Source organism: Achroia grisella, unplaced genomic scaffold, assembly GCF_030625045.1.
Source record: "Achroia grisella isolate CSIRO2021 unplaced genomic scaffold, CSIRO_AGI_Agris_v1 utg1573, whole genome shotgun sequence".
Lineage (NCBI taxonomy): Eukaryota > Metazoa > Arthropoda > Insecta > Lepidoptera > Pyralidae > Achroia > Achroia grisella.
In genome coordinates this window covers 2,433,082-2,447,059 of record NW_026712655.1, presented here as the reverse complement: position 1 = coordinate 2,447,059, position 13,978 = coordinate 2,433,082, and the positions used below count along the sequence as shown (strand labels likewise).

General features: G+C 34.6%; 2 protein-coding genes across 2 annotated transcripts in view; one reads left to right on the top strand and one right to left on the bottom strand.

Annotated features, from left to right (window-relative positions):
• LOC131841113 (uncharacterized) overlaps positions 1-2,322 on the bottom strand; it is a 41,403-nt gene extending 39,081 nt beyond the window's left edge. The window contains exon 1 of the mRNA XM_059189360.1: positions 2,007-2,322. Coding sequence (XP_059045343.1) covers positions 2,007-2,180 — 174 coding nt within the window. The 5' untranslated portion in view covers positions 2,181-2,322. The remainder of the gene's footprint in view (positions 1-2,006) is intronic.
• Positions 2,323-5,643: 3,321 nt separating this feature from the next.
• Positions 5,644-13,574, top strand: LOC131841124 (NADH dehydrogenase [ubiquinone] 1 beta subcomplex subunit 10-like). Its single transcript, XM_059189372.1, has 4 exons — positions 5,644-5,786; positions 5,857-5,992; positions 6,359-6,495; positions 13,432-13,574. The coding sequence occupies exons 1-4, from the start codon at positions 5,693-5,695 to the stop codon at positions 13,536-13,538; spliced, it is 474 nt and encodes a 157-aa protein (XP_059045355.1). The 5' UTR covers positions 5,644-5,692; the 3' UTR covers positions 13,539-13,574.
• The last annotated feature ends 404 nt before the right edge of the window (positions 13,575-13,978 follow it).

The window sequence follows — 13,978 nt, the reverse complement described above, 5'->3', positions numbered from 1 at the left end:
TCTTCAGTCTACCATCAATTTTATTACGAAGAGCGTCTTTGACGCTGCTCGTAAAACACAAGTTTTAAGGGGAACTACTTTGGTCCTATTCTATCCGACTTATTCCATAAATTGCTGCTTTGTAACATTTTAAAAGACACTTTATTCTCTTAAATAATTCATATACACTTGATAATACAACTTTTTACAATATAAAGAGGAGTACGTTACTATAGGTACCTAATCTATTAACTGTACCTATTATTATAACATATGAGTAACGTTTGATTCATAACTATTTTGGTAATAGTAAATATGAACATTTCAATAATAGCCTAGACAACTTTTTGGAAACGACAGCACTAAATTTATAGCAGTATATTAATTTTTATTTAATACTTTAGTTGCTTGAGAAATCAGTACTTCTATATATTTTTTATTAGTTCGAACTAATCGCCGTTATTTTTAAGGCCCAGTATCGAAATAATTGAATTCAAAAATCAACTTGTTGATACTCTATTTTGGTATTTTTGAAAATATTATGGTTTGCAAATAATGCCTTTTTTTAAGTGCGTAAATCAAAATATCTGGATTCCTGGCTTCAATACATGTATACAATACAATTCAACACATAAATGATAAAGAATTATATCAAAATATTATTCCAATGTAGGATAATGTAGGAAAAGACATTTATAAATTGGTTCGAGACTGTATTTTCGCTATTGAGCCCGTAGATAATGTTAATAGATGGGTTTATTAAAATACGGGGTTATCGTATCTTGAGAAGCTGACCAATGTATGATTGGCCGACCAGAGTATGGCGCTACTACTAAAATCATGGAACACGTACACAGTTAAAAAAACTAGTAAGGTACGAGACGATATACGACAAACGTTCTTTTTTGAAATGATGGTACGGACATGGACGCTCGACACTAATCTAAATACGATATTCTTGAGTTTATTTTTGAAATACATTACGATGGAATATTTCTCTCGCTTTTTTACTGTGTTTGTAGCGCAGTATTCTAATGGTAATTCTAATAGTTAATCGTGGCTAATTCACCAGGAATTAACCACAATAGTTGTCAAGGTCCCAGACCACCTGAAAGCACATTGCCATTAAACAACAGTCCTAAATGGGCATATTGTTGATATTGAATTGGTTGAATTAAATTAAATGTGCATATAAAATAAAATCGGATGATACCTATAAGTATTTGAATATATAAATATTTCTGATGTTTCTTTACAAACGATATGAAGGGAGCAGGTATGTTTTTGTTTACATTTTCCGTCACTAGAAAAAAAAAAAAATCTCTTAAGAGACATATGATGTACGAGTAGGTAGATTCTAAAATGTCTTAGAATCTACCTACTCGTACATATAAACCTCTGTCATAATTGTGATATCTATTATCAGAAAAAAAAATCTTTATTCATTGACACTACAAATTCACATTCTGAAGAACTGGAACTATTAAAATCTTTTCTTATTGTCTAAAATAAAACTACGCACATATGTATTTGTATTTTAAAGTTACAATATTAGTGGTTTCGTAACGTCGTGCCTGTTTTAGGCACGTAATCTTATAAAACTAGTAAATAAAATAATCCATTCAGTAGTCAGCAGTCGCACATCCGTCTGTAAGTACGGATTCATTCACTAAGAAGCTCCGGCCAATAGCAATATAGGCATGTGGGTGGTTATTGACCTTAGACTGTTGATCTGATCAAGATGATCAATATAGGTACACATTTAGTGTAAAATTCGCGTGTATACTATTTATTATCACTTTCAATAAGTACAAGCTACTTAATATTGTTATTTAAAAATGAACCTTAATACAAAAAGCTTTAATAAAACTATGTTTAGAGAAACACGAATTTTTCATTCAAATCAATGGTATGTTTTAACAATAATTTTAATTTCATTGATCTCTTTACAAATAAAATACAAACAAAGGAAATATTGGAATGTCAGATTGTAAACATTGTCAGCGAGTAACTGGTTAATAACTCACCTGGAGGTCTTCATAACGAGATCTCGAGGAGCCGGTGGTATTGGGCCGTTCCAGTAACAAAAGCTGTGTTAGTATTATCACACCGAACACCGCAAAGAACATAATAAAGATGAAGAAACTGATGTTGGCGCGCTCCTTGGCGCGGTACGGAGCCGCGCGGCCGCGCCACCTCATCGTACCGACTATGCACTCGCATGAGCACGAGAAACAGTTGCCGCTAACACGCGCGCCACAAAACTAATACGAATCATCAGGGCCGCGGCGCCATACTGCCTCGCGCTCCGCAGCCCCACCAGGGGACACCTTTCCACTCAAACGTGACGTACAACACAATGAACAATTGACAAGACCGCACACTGGGTTACAAGTTGAAGGCGAATGTTATCTACCCAAAACACAGATGATACTTTTATAAACACATGTAGTTCCATAATAATTCTTTTTTATAACAAATATAACAGCAGTAGAACTTCAGTAATTCTATTGCGTGACAACTGGGAATATTAGGAAGCTAATATAAAAAAATAATTTAATTCAGTTTTTTGGTACAAAGTAATAAAATTATGTAGATAGATCTAGACATTTGCAACATACAGTAAAGAAGAAGCACATATATGTATATATATATATATATATGTGTGCTTCTATCTATATCTATAATGCTTATCAGTTCTTTAATAAGAAATCTTGTCCAAACTGAAATATAAAATATATTCCAGTTTCGACAAGATTTCTTATGCATTCTGATTCTGTCTGTCTGATACTGTCCAGTGTGTGATAAAATTATATTACCAATCGGTAGTATTTAAAATAACTAGCAACCCTATTAACATGGGACGCATGCGCGCCGCCCGCCCTACGTTCAATGACTTAAATGGTGTTTTGCCTCTCTTAATGAGAAATGATATTATTTTAATTATAAAGCGCAATTGTAGGTAGCTACTATTTATATTGCATGTAGCTCTGTATAAGGGAAAATGTTGATTAAGTTTCAATTATACTTAAAGATATGTACCTAACTAATATAGGATAGATTGGAGAGAGAATAATCGAATTCTATTTAGAATTCTGGTGCCTCTTTATAGTACTGATAGTACGAATTCTGCCATATTAAAATTTTTATATTTGATTTTGGAAAAAGAATATATAAAAAAGACCTGTTAATTTTTGAAGCACTTTAAAAAGAAGGAAGTTTTTTATAATGTATGATACTGGAATATCTTCGGACAGACAGATATGCGGACGTGCGCGCTACAAATTTTAAATTAGTTATGAATTTCACTACTTTATATTCTGCTACTGTATAAAAAAGCTCCTTATCGGTCCATCGGCTTCGAAACTGCTATGCATGAAGATTCGTTGTTATATATAATCCACTAGTTAATTGCCAAAAAGCAAAACATATTTGTAAAAATTAGTTTCATTTGTAACCGAATGTTAATTAATTGATGTAAGTTCTAACAATTGCAGAAAGAGCTATCAAATGTAGTACAGTACTACTTTGAAAAATACAAACAAAAAAGGGAGAACGTCCTCCTTTATAAGGACCGTTGCGGTACCCCTAGCGAATAAAATTCTCGGCTCTCATTTTATATTTGCGTCGTAAAAACTATATCAGTTTTTAATGGAATTATCACTATATGAAGCATTTGTAATAACATTATTTGTACTGGGCCCCCAGGCGTTTGCCTACACTACGTAATGGTAAATCCATCCCTATATTATCAGGTTGATTATTTGTATTAACTATCAGGTTGACCTCCAGACAGTTCCCCTGCGATACACTTTATTCATAGTGAAATCGTCACAATGAGCTAACTAATTTGAATTCAAGTTCATCCTATAATCCTACAACGGTGCTCTACTAGTAAATATTATCCGCTAAAACTGGTGCATCATACTCATATCATAATAATACATAAAAAGCGAAATTGCGAATAGTTGCTTTACATCACAGATATAATAATATTACATAGTTATATTACCTAAGAGTGTAGGTACAGAAACTAATACATAATATTAACAAGGCTCGATATGAGCAACTCACACCAAAATTAAATGCTAATATTTTGAGCGATCCTACCTCGTAACACATTTCAAGCTCCTAGATATCGCTAGGTTCCTTATAGTCCATGAGCCATAATTTCGTCAATCATTTATTCTCGCCCGGAAATTCTTATAGTTGTATTATGAAGCATTTTCTTCATAGTGTGAAAAATCTTCAAAGCACCATCCTCCCGTCAGAGAGATACTACGAGGCGGTCCGTGGGATTCTTACCCACTAAAAACTAATCAGTGTAGGTACACATAAGCGCCATTGCCGAAATCGTGAAGTCACGTAAGCATTCTACCATGACTCCGGAGTCGTTAGTCCGACATGTAGGTGTAGAGCAGGCCCAATCTCGTTGTTAGGGCAACCTACTTCGTCCTGCTCTATTATAGCATATGCCTCCGGGGTCAATTAGTTAGGCAAACAGACTCCTTCGCCTCCTTCCGCGATATAATTTCCTCCTTCTGAGGAGCTTACCGTCAGCCACGATCTTTCGCTACTCACCATAATTCGAACTTCATTCGGCAGCGAGAGATCTATTCCCAAAATCGCGTGAGGTCACGGTGCTTCCCCGGAAAATACTGGACTCTCTTATATAAACATGAAGCCTATTGTGAAAGTCAGCTCCGGTTCCAAGGGTGGATTGACAAACCTCAAAGAGACCAAGAGAGTCCTCTTTAAATAACACTTTTTTTGATAAAAATAGACCTTAAGCACAAGAACTTTAAAATTTTATTTACCAGATGTATCGTACATCAATAAAGGTTTTTTTTAGAGGATGATAATGGAATGGTGCTCCCGCCAGCGCTAACGGTTTACGCTGGTGGGGCATCAGTGGAAGATGATAGGATGAACATGAAGTCAGATCAGTTAGCCCAGCGTGACAAATTCACAGGGAACCGCGTGGAGGTCGATCTGACATGGTACATTGCAGGCAACGGGATCATTAGTCCACAATACAATTATTCCCAAATTGATAGGGGTCAAGACAGCTTATCTACTGGTTAATATAAGGCGTTAACCATTATAGAATTTTTCAACCTGGAGAAAATTGATCAGATTTATCTGTTCCGGCTCTTTGGGTACATCTATCTAAATCTGTATCATCTGAAGCAATCTGAAGTAATCTATTATATTACAAACACCACTACAATATTAATCAATTCCAATACTGTCTATGTCAATTTTGTCAACCTATTAGTGTCAGTGTGTAGTACTACAGAATTTCTTATTATTTTCAATCAGATTTCTGGCTTATTAGGTTATTTGTAGGCCACCGACGATATCGACAAAACGTTCTATGGCGACGTTTTGGCTAATCAAAAATTTTATCTACAACAAAAAGTAATAGAGAAGTTGCAAAATAAAACATAATTAATATTCTGGGTAATGGTCATGTTGTGGTATGCTAGTAGACACCAATACAAGCATTATGGGTAGGATTTATCCTGAAAATTAGGAATTTGGGTGGGAATCGGAGCAACATTTGGACTAAAGCTAGTTGGTCGTCTGGCAACACTGTCTGGTTCTCTAATGCTCTAAATAGTAAGGTAGTCTGTGTTCACATATTTTGTATTATAGTCACTTCCCAATTTCACTTCTGTTTCTATATATTAATACAAAAATATAAATAATAATGGTACAAAGCGGTCCACCAGATGATAATTTATTTAGAGCTTTCATAAATGCTGTTTACAACACTATCGATAGTCCGGTGACTTGGTTCAGAGGTATATTTATTTTGATCTGCACTTGTTGTTATATAAGTGCGTATTACTAATTTTTCTGCTATTATTTTAGAAAGAGTTGTAGAACCAAACCAGAAGAAGTATCCTTGGTATCACCAGCAATTCCGTCGTGTACCTACAATCGATCAATGCTATGAAGACGATGCTGTTTGCGATTTTGAAGCCAATGTACAATTCAAACGTGATAGGTTAGTTTCATCTGTGCTAATTGACCTGACTTGACCACCATCTGATCATGTTCCCCTGGCACACCACTGACCACATGTTCGTAATACAATATATGTGCAACAAGAAAGTCATTTCATTATGACCACTAATGGAAAATATTGTAAAACTTTCAGTAACATTTGTCTTTAGTGTCATAAATATGTAAAGAAATCTTTATGTTATGAAAAGTTTTTCTACTACGCATTTATGAATTTTCTCTGTTTTGTGCAAAGAAATTGTTTTCTTTTTTAATAATACAATTAAAATTTTTGTTAACATCCATATTGAGTATTTAAGATGATATGTACCATATTTAACATTGATAAGACTTAAATAAAATATTTCAGAGCCGTTGACACTGAAATTCTTACTATACTGCGTCAACGATATGAAGACTGCATGATGTATGAGGCACCTGATTATTTGACCTGCAAACCTCTTTGGGACAGATACAAGGATAGTGAAGAAGCTTGGTTTATTAAGTGTAAGTATGGATTAGAAATGTATTAGAATTGTTATTACCTGATAGTAAAAAGCTGTTAAACAAACAAAACAAAACAAACATGAAATCAAAAATAATTTATTAATGTAGGACATTCAGTTGCTTATGAAATGTCAAGGTTTTTGTATTAATAGATTCAATTGTGAAGGACTGGATAGGATAACAGATTAATTATCAACTGTCAATATATGGTGAATGTAACACAGACTACATTTTGAGTACAATGAGACAATGGCAAGCCTATCACTCACTCTCAGATTAAGGTTTAATGTATATGAGTGATTCTTCCCTAGTGAATTAGTTACAAATATAAATTGACACAACATAATCTCTTGGGCCTAAATTCAGAGTATTAAACCACTAAGCCAGGACTATCACAAATAATGGAATTAGGTGTTATATTCAAATTCAAATTCAAAGCCTTTAGTAATTGACACAAAATTATACAATCTAACATAATATTTAATTAAAAGTTTAAAAAATAAAAAAAATTTTAGTTATATATATGTTTTGTTACTTCTAATTCTGCACATCAGTCTCTGAGTCTATGTGTCCTTTATACACAAAGACCTCCACCAGTGTTTTTATGTGTTCCTATCTTTTGCTCATCAGAGCCACAGTGGGCCGGCAATTTTTCTAAGGTCATCAGACCATCTCTTGTACTGTCTTCCTCATTTTCATTTCATTTTATAATGGGGAATCCACTCAGTTACAGTTTTTGTCCATCTCATATTTCCCCTTAGCATGTGACCTGTCCACTTATACTTCAATCTTTTTATTTTAGTTGTAACTTCATCCCAACCTGTGATAGCTCTTATGTCCGCTGCTCTCTTTTTATCCCCCCTGTTATAACCCAACATGCTTCTCTCCATACTCCTTTAGCATGTTACAAGTTTTTGCATATTTTCTTGGTCATTGCCCATGTTTGACATCCCTATGTTAGTATTGGTAAGATACAGGTATTAAAAAATTTCTTTTTTAAGTAAATGGGGTATTGTTTGCTTTTCATTATACTTTTCAATGACCAGTATCTTTTCCATGAATTTGTAACTCATCTTTCTATTTCCTGTTTCATTTGGTCTTTTATTCAGATGAGTTGTCCAAGGTCTAATCTATATGTTCTTTTTCTAATTTGATTGGTACTTCATTTTTGTTGGTCATTATTTTAGTTTTTGTCTTATTTATTGTTAAGTCAACTTCTTTACTCGCTTTTATAAGTTCTTCAAGCATCATTTTGTAGAGTTTCTGGGCTATCTGTCATGAGTACCAAGTCGTCAGCGAATCGCAAATGATTGAGCTTTTTCCCATCTATTTCAATACCTGTATTATCCCAATCAAAAGTTCTGAAGACCTCTTCAAGAACGCATGTGAATTACTTGGGAGATAAAGGATCACCCAGGAACGCCCCTGCTAATTGGAAAGACTTCCCCTAGTGATTCAAGTTTGACGCGTGCTGTGCTGTTCTTATATACGTTCCTTATAAGTCGTATGTATTTATTCTCTATTCCTTGATTTTTAAGGTTTGCCATAACATACATACATATATATATTTTATAGCATAGCTTTCTAGCGCGCAATGCGCTGGAGTCCCGCCGCCTGAGGCAGAATAATGTAAACAATACAAATCCCATCAAAAACATAAATGTGAAATGATAGCCGAGTTTAATATTATGATATATACCTTGATTGTTGACTTCTACGACAAAAGAGGTGAGATCTAAATGGGTGCCAAGTTCAATGGTATGTCCTGAAATGTATTTATAACAATATATAATATCATTTCTTCTTCTAACTTAGGATAATATACTGTAGCCTAAGGTCTAACTTGGCCAGTTCTCATATACCAATTATTACTTTCGATTGCTAGTTACTACTAATAATAAAATAGGAACCGACAAGTAACTGTTGTAAATGTTTAGAACTTGCGAAGGCTACAGTATATTTCGTATATGAAAACTAGCCAAGTTAGACCTTAGGCTACAGTATATTATCCTAAGTTATAAGAAGAAATGATATTATATATTGTTATAAATACATTTCAGGACATACCATTGAACTTCGCACCCATTTAGATCTCACCTCTTTTGTCGTAGAAGTCAACAATCAAGGCATATATCATAATATTAAACTCGGCTATCATTTCACATTTGTGTTTTTGATGGGATATCATTACTTTTTGTACACAAATTATACGAGGTACTTATTTATAACTAAATTAATACCATATTATTTTTGATAAACTACTGTATTTTCGTATGTTTTCGGGGTATATGATATTTCGACTATACTCCTAGTTATAAGTACGAGTATATTTTATACAGAATCTAAATTATAGCAACTTGTGTTTACCGCTCAATGCAATATTTGAAGTTTGCTAGTTATCCACACTGATGTGAAGGGGTTAACGTAAATTGGTAAAGATCGACGTTTTCATACAATATTGCTGTCCGTCCAGTACAAGATGAGCTATTTTTGCCAGGGATCAATGTTCATTGGTGGCTATCGACGTTTTCATAGAATTTTAGTATTCGTCCAATATAAGTTGAAATAGAATCAATTAAAGTGAAAAATTATAATAAAATGATAACAATTTACCAGTTTCAGTTTTTTCAACAATTTTTTCCTTTATATACACCTAATTACCTATCTGCATGCCAAATTTGAACTTCCTAGGTCATCTGGAAGTGGGTTATAATTTTGATCTATAGAAATAGAAATAGAAATAGAAATAATCTTTATTCAAATAAACTCATTACAAGCACTTTTGAATAGTCATATTTTGATTCTACCACTCATTCGGAATGCAGATTCATCACAAGAAGAATGAGCAAGAAACTTGTGTGTTGCTCTTTTCAATAGATGTTTTTTTTTTTTATATAAATAATTACAGTGTAACAAGTAAGAGGCATGCGACAATCAACATAGAAATCGCTACGCACTCATTATTAGTGTAATCAGATAATATTGTCAGTGCTATGTATTTAAAATTTTTCTACAAAAACATTATTATCGTTAACGAATTCTTCAATTTTATAGTAAGCCTTTTTGCAAAGGAAGTGTTTTATTTGACATTTAAATCTTTTTTCTGGCAGATTTATAACAGACTCTGGTATTTTATTGTAAAACCTTACGCAATTGCCATAAAACGAATTACTATCCAAACGACATTTAGGTAAAATCAGTTTGTTATTGTTACGTAAGCTTTTATTAGTGCAATCACTAACTCTTTTGAAACTGTCTATATTCTTCCTGGCATACATGATATTTTCATAAATATATTGAGAAGCAACGGTGAGGATATTTGATTCCTTAAAGCACTCTCGCAAATACTCCCTGGAACCCATGCAATAAATGGAGCGAATGGCCCTCTTGTTGATCAGTGATAAAAATGACGATATTTGGACGTTAATATCTAAATAACCGTTTGAGATATGTTTTGGAACACATATTTATCTCGCAAGTCTCAATATATGAACCAAATTTGACAGGTTTATGTGAAAGAGTTTTTGAGTTATGAGGGGTCAAAAGTGGCTCCAAATGGTTCGTGTAAATATACACACGGTGCTGCTCGCCAGTTACTTGAAACTCGACTCGATTTCAAATGAGGTTACGTGAAGCTCACATCTATCGATAATGAACTCCTTGTTCTCTATTTACGCGCCCGTGTTTAAACCATATTAGTCTGGAATTTTTATTTTTCCATATAGTTGACCTCCTTCTGTTAATTAATAAATAAGTGTATTGTGCCTAAACACCAGGCGTACCCCACAAAGGGGATTGTTAGTAATCCCCATTGCTAGGAATGTACCATGTTAGGTCTACCTCAATGTGGTTCCTCCTGGAAACCATTGTGATAAATTCCTAGTGACATCCTACAGGCGCTAGCGTATACCGTTTGCGCAGGCGGATTAGCAGACTGCAGAGATTTATTTTGCGCAGACTATTTCATTAACATCCACAAAAAAAAAATTACTAGCAATGTACAATGTCAAGCTGATCTTGCGTCCCCCACTTTAGGTTAATATTGTAATATCACAGAATTAATAAAGCAAGACACAATATATGTTTGGACAAAAGTTTTGTTATGCCAATAAATAGATATTTTTGCTACAGGCCTTGCTTCATAGACATGACTGTATATTTTATGTACACAGTTTTCAGTCTCAGTGTAAGCGCGATCCGATGTGCACGTATTATAATTATTTTATTTAATATCGTAATTGCTCAGCGCGGCATAAGCCGTGCTAGTCGAAGTTCCAGCCATGTGTGACAAACTTGTGGCCAACGAACTCCTTGCGTTCCTGCAGCAGAAGCTGGACGTAATGGACGAAGTAAGTGCAGTCCAGATCTGTGTGTCCAACTTCAGCCAGGACGACATCGCGAGAGCGAAGGCTCTGCTCTTCGAGTCCCTAAATAAGACTGATCAGATGGTGTCTCGTAGACGTGACGGGACACAAAAAAGCGTACAGGACATTATAACACTGCTGAAGGAGACCGATCCAGACGACGTGCCGACTTTTGTGGCGAAGGATTTAAACAAACTTCCTCCAGTCACATTCGATCACGTCGATGTCACCAGCCTACTCGAGGATATCGTGTCCTTAAAAAAGAGTTTGGCAGATGTGACGCTACGTTTCAATGCGTCAGAGCACATAATTAGTGAGTTGCGCAAGGAAGTGGACAGTTTGCGCGACTCGCGAAAAGAAACTAGGTCACTTGACGTACGAACATCAACACGCGCCGTGGGGCATGCCGCGATGCGTTCACGGCGGAGTCAGCGGTTTCGGCGTGGACACTGACGTCACCAGATGTGGTGTCACCGCCGGCCGCCGCGCCCCCCGTGCTCCCCGCCCGCAGCTCGCGAGCGCCGTTACCGCTGCATGTGGAAGCAGCGCTAACAAAATCATCGGTGCAACCACAGCGTCGAGATTTTACCGCCGTCGTCGCTAGCAAACCGGCTGCTTCAGTACAGCGGCGTGTGCCAAAAACGGCACTGAACATTGACCCTACGTGTGCTGCCACTGGCAACCGCGACGATGATGGCTTCGTCGTGGTACAAAAGAAGAGGCGCACAAACAAGGTCAATAGGAATCATTGTGGCACTGCACTCACTGGGCCCAACTTTCTGCTGCGTGCTGCTACACCGACCACGACAATGTACCTGTCCCGTCTACATTACGCTACTAAGGAGCAGGACATTGTCGATATTATTCGTACCAAGAGTAACCTGACATTGAGGGTGACGCAGCTGAAGTCGAGTCACAACGCGAGTTTCAAAGCGTTTGTGGCCCTGTGGGCGTAACTTCGTTCGCAACGATTTTCGTATGTAACGTAGTGAAAATGACGTCATCTGTCAATAATGCGATCATATAGACGCCATTTGACGCTGTCAAATAGCATTGCAACGTAAACGCAACTTTACATATCGATAAAAATTATTTCTATCGAATGTCGATTTAGTAACCTCGTTGCAACGTCACGTAATCGCTATTTTGCCGAAATGACAGCGTGGAATTGAAACGGTTTTTACATTATGAGAAACAATTTAGAAGGTGTTTCTTTTGGTTACAATCTTTAAAATATCAGCATTAGCAGCATTATTTATCTTGTTTTGGTAATTTTCAGTATTACATATATTTTTATTATATTAAATATTACGTAGAAAGTCGTGAAAAGGTTTTAAATTTATTAAAATGGGAAAATTGTCACGACTCACAACACGACATCAGTGTTGCCAATTCGACATTTTATTTTCGTCCCAAATCACATAGAATGTTGTATTAACTAGAGTAAATGTTTAATATAAAATTAGGGTTGATTATGATATTAATATAATTAAAAAACTATTTCAATGAATACGGTGCTCTGTGAACGGAATACAACGTTTATGATGCTCTGTGATTTGTTTAAAGTAAATAAATTTATTTGTTTAAAGTTTTTACAATTATGTACAAATTTAAAAAGATGTGCCCATATCATTTTAAATTTATATGGATACCTACGTACTTACCTAGGTATCCATAGCAGAAAAGAAAATTTAATTTGTAGGTTAGATTAATATTATTAATGATTATAAATAGTTTGTATAAAATATGCAAAATATTCAAAATTATTGACCTTATTTTTTCATTAGAATAGAATAGACTTTCTTTATTTTATTTTATTAAATGTCTATTAATAAAATTAAAATAAAAGAACAAGTGAACGCTGCAGTATATTTTGTAATTTTTGAACGCAATAAAAATTGTTTCAAATCAACCAACTAGTGTAACAACCCAATAAATTAAAATGTATTCGACCTTACTTGATCGCATTTTTTAAATTGAAATGATTTCATATTGCATCACAACTTCAACAGAAACAATTTCATATCGTGTTACATAATTAGCCCACTGGTCCCCACCGACTTGCTGCCCACCTTCATGAAAGAGGACTACGGGCCGAAAGGTGTGGTGTATCGGCGCTACCGTGGCAGATTGCCGTCTTCAGTGCCGTGATCACACAGACAATATTATTGTATTAGTTTTTAAATATTATATTATATGTATGTTAGTCTATAAGGTATTTATAATATGGGCCTAGTTGCCTGAAATAAATGAATAAATAAAAATAAATAAATTACATACATTAATATGATTTTGGGATAAAGTATTTTTGCTGTATTTCATTCAGATAATTAATTAGTACTCAATATGGTGACTTAATGTTGGTAGGTATTTAAAGTAAGGTATGATTACTCTGTACAAATACTTATTTTTTAGCACATTGGAACAAATGGGAACCTAAATGTTGTCAGTTAGTACCAAGTGTTTCTACACTCAAGTCAAATTTATATTTTAGTAGTTAGTCATCACCAACAAAGTATCCGGAGTACCCAGAGGATATAGTAAAACATGGACCAATTCTTTATATGTACAGATGGTGACCTTGGAGCTTATGCTGATGCTAGAAAAGCATATATGAAACAAAAGCATCGCATGATTTGGGAACGACGCCACGGCAATCTATCTGACCTAACCAAGTAATAAATTAGTTTCCAACTGGTTATATACTTTCATAATATAATTAGGTGTATTTGTTGATGCAATAAATAAATAAATTATTCATAGTACTTTCATTTAAATATAAACACAGTTTTCAAAAAATAACATTTATTCCAACATTAATTTTTTTCTTCATGCAAATACTGACAAGACTACTCCAATACACATATATTACTATCTAGTTGGAACTACAACAAAAAATTAAAGATCACAGAATCATGAAGATGTAGAATAAAATAATACTATCATCTTCTCTCTTACTGTACTTGAACTACTTACAGCTAAAAGTTAAAATTTTAAAACATTGTTATTGGTCACATAAACATAAAAACAGATTTAGATTAGAAAGTTCTTATATATACATATATATCCACTACAGTCTTAAGGAATCCATTTATAAGCTTAAGTATCACCATATACTA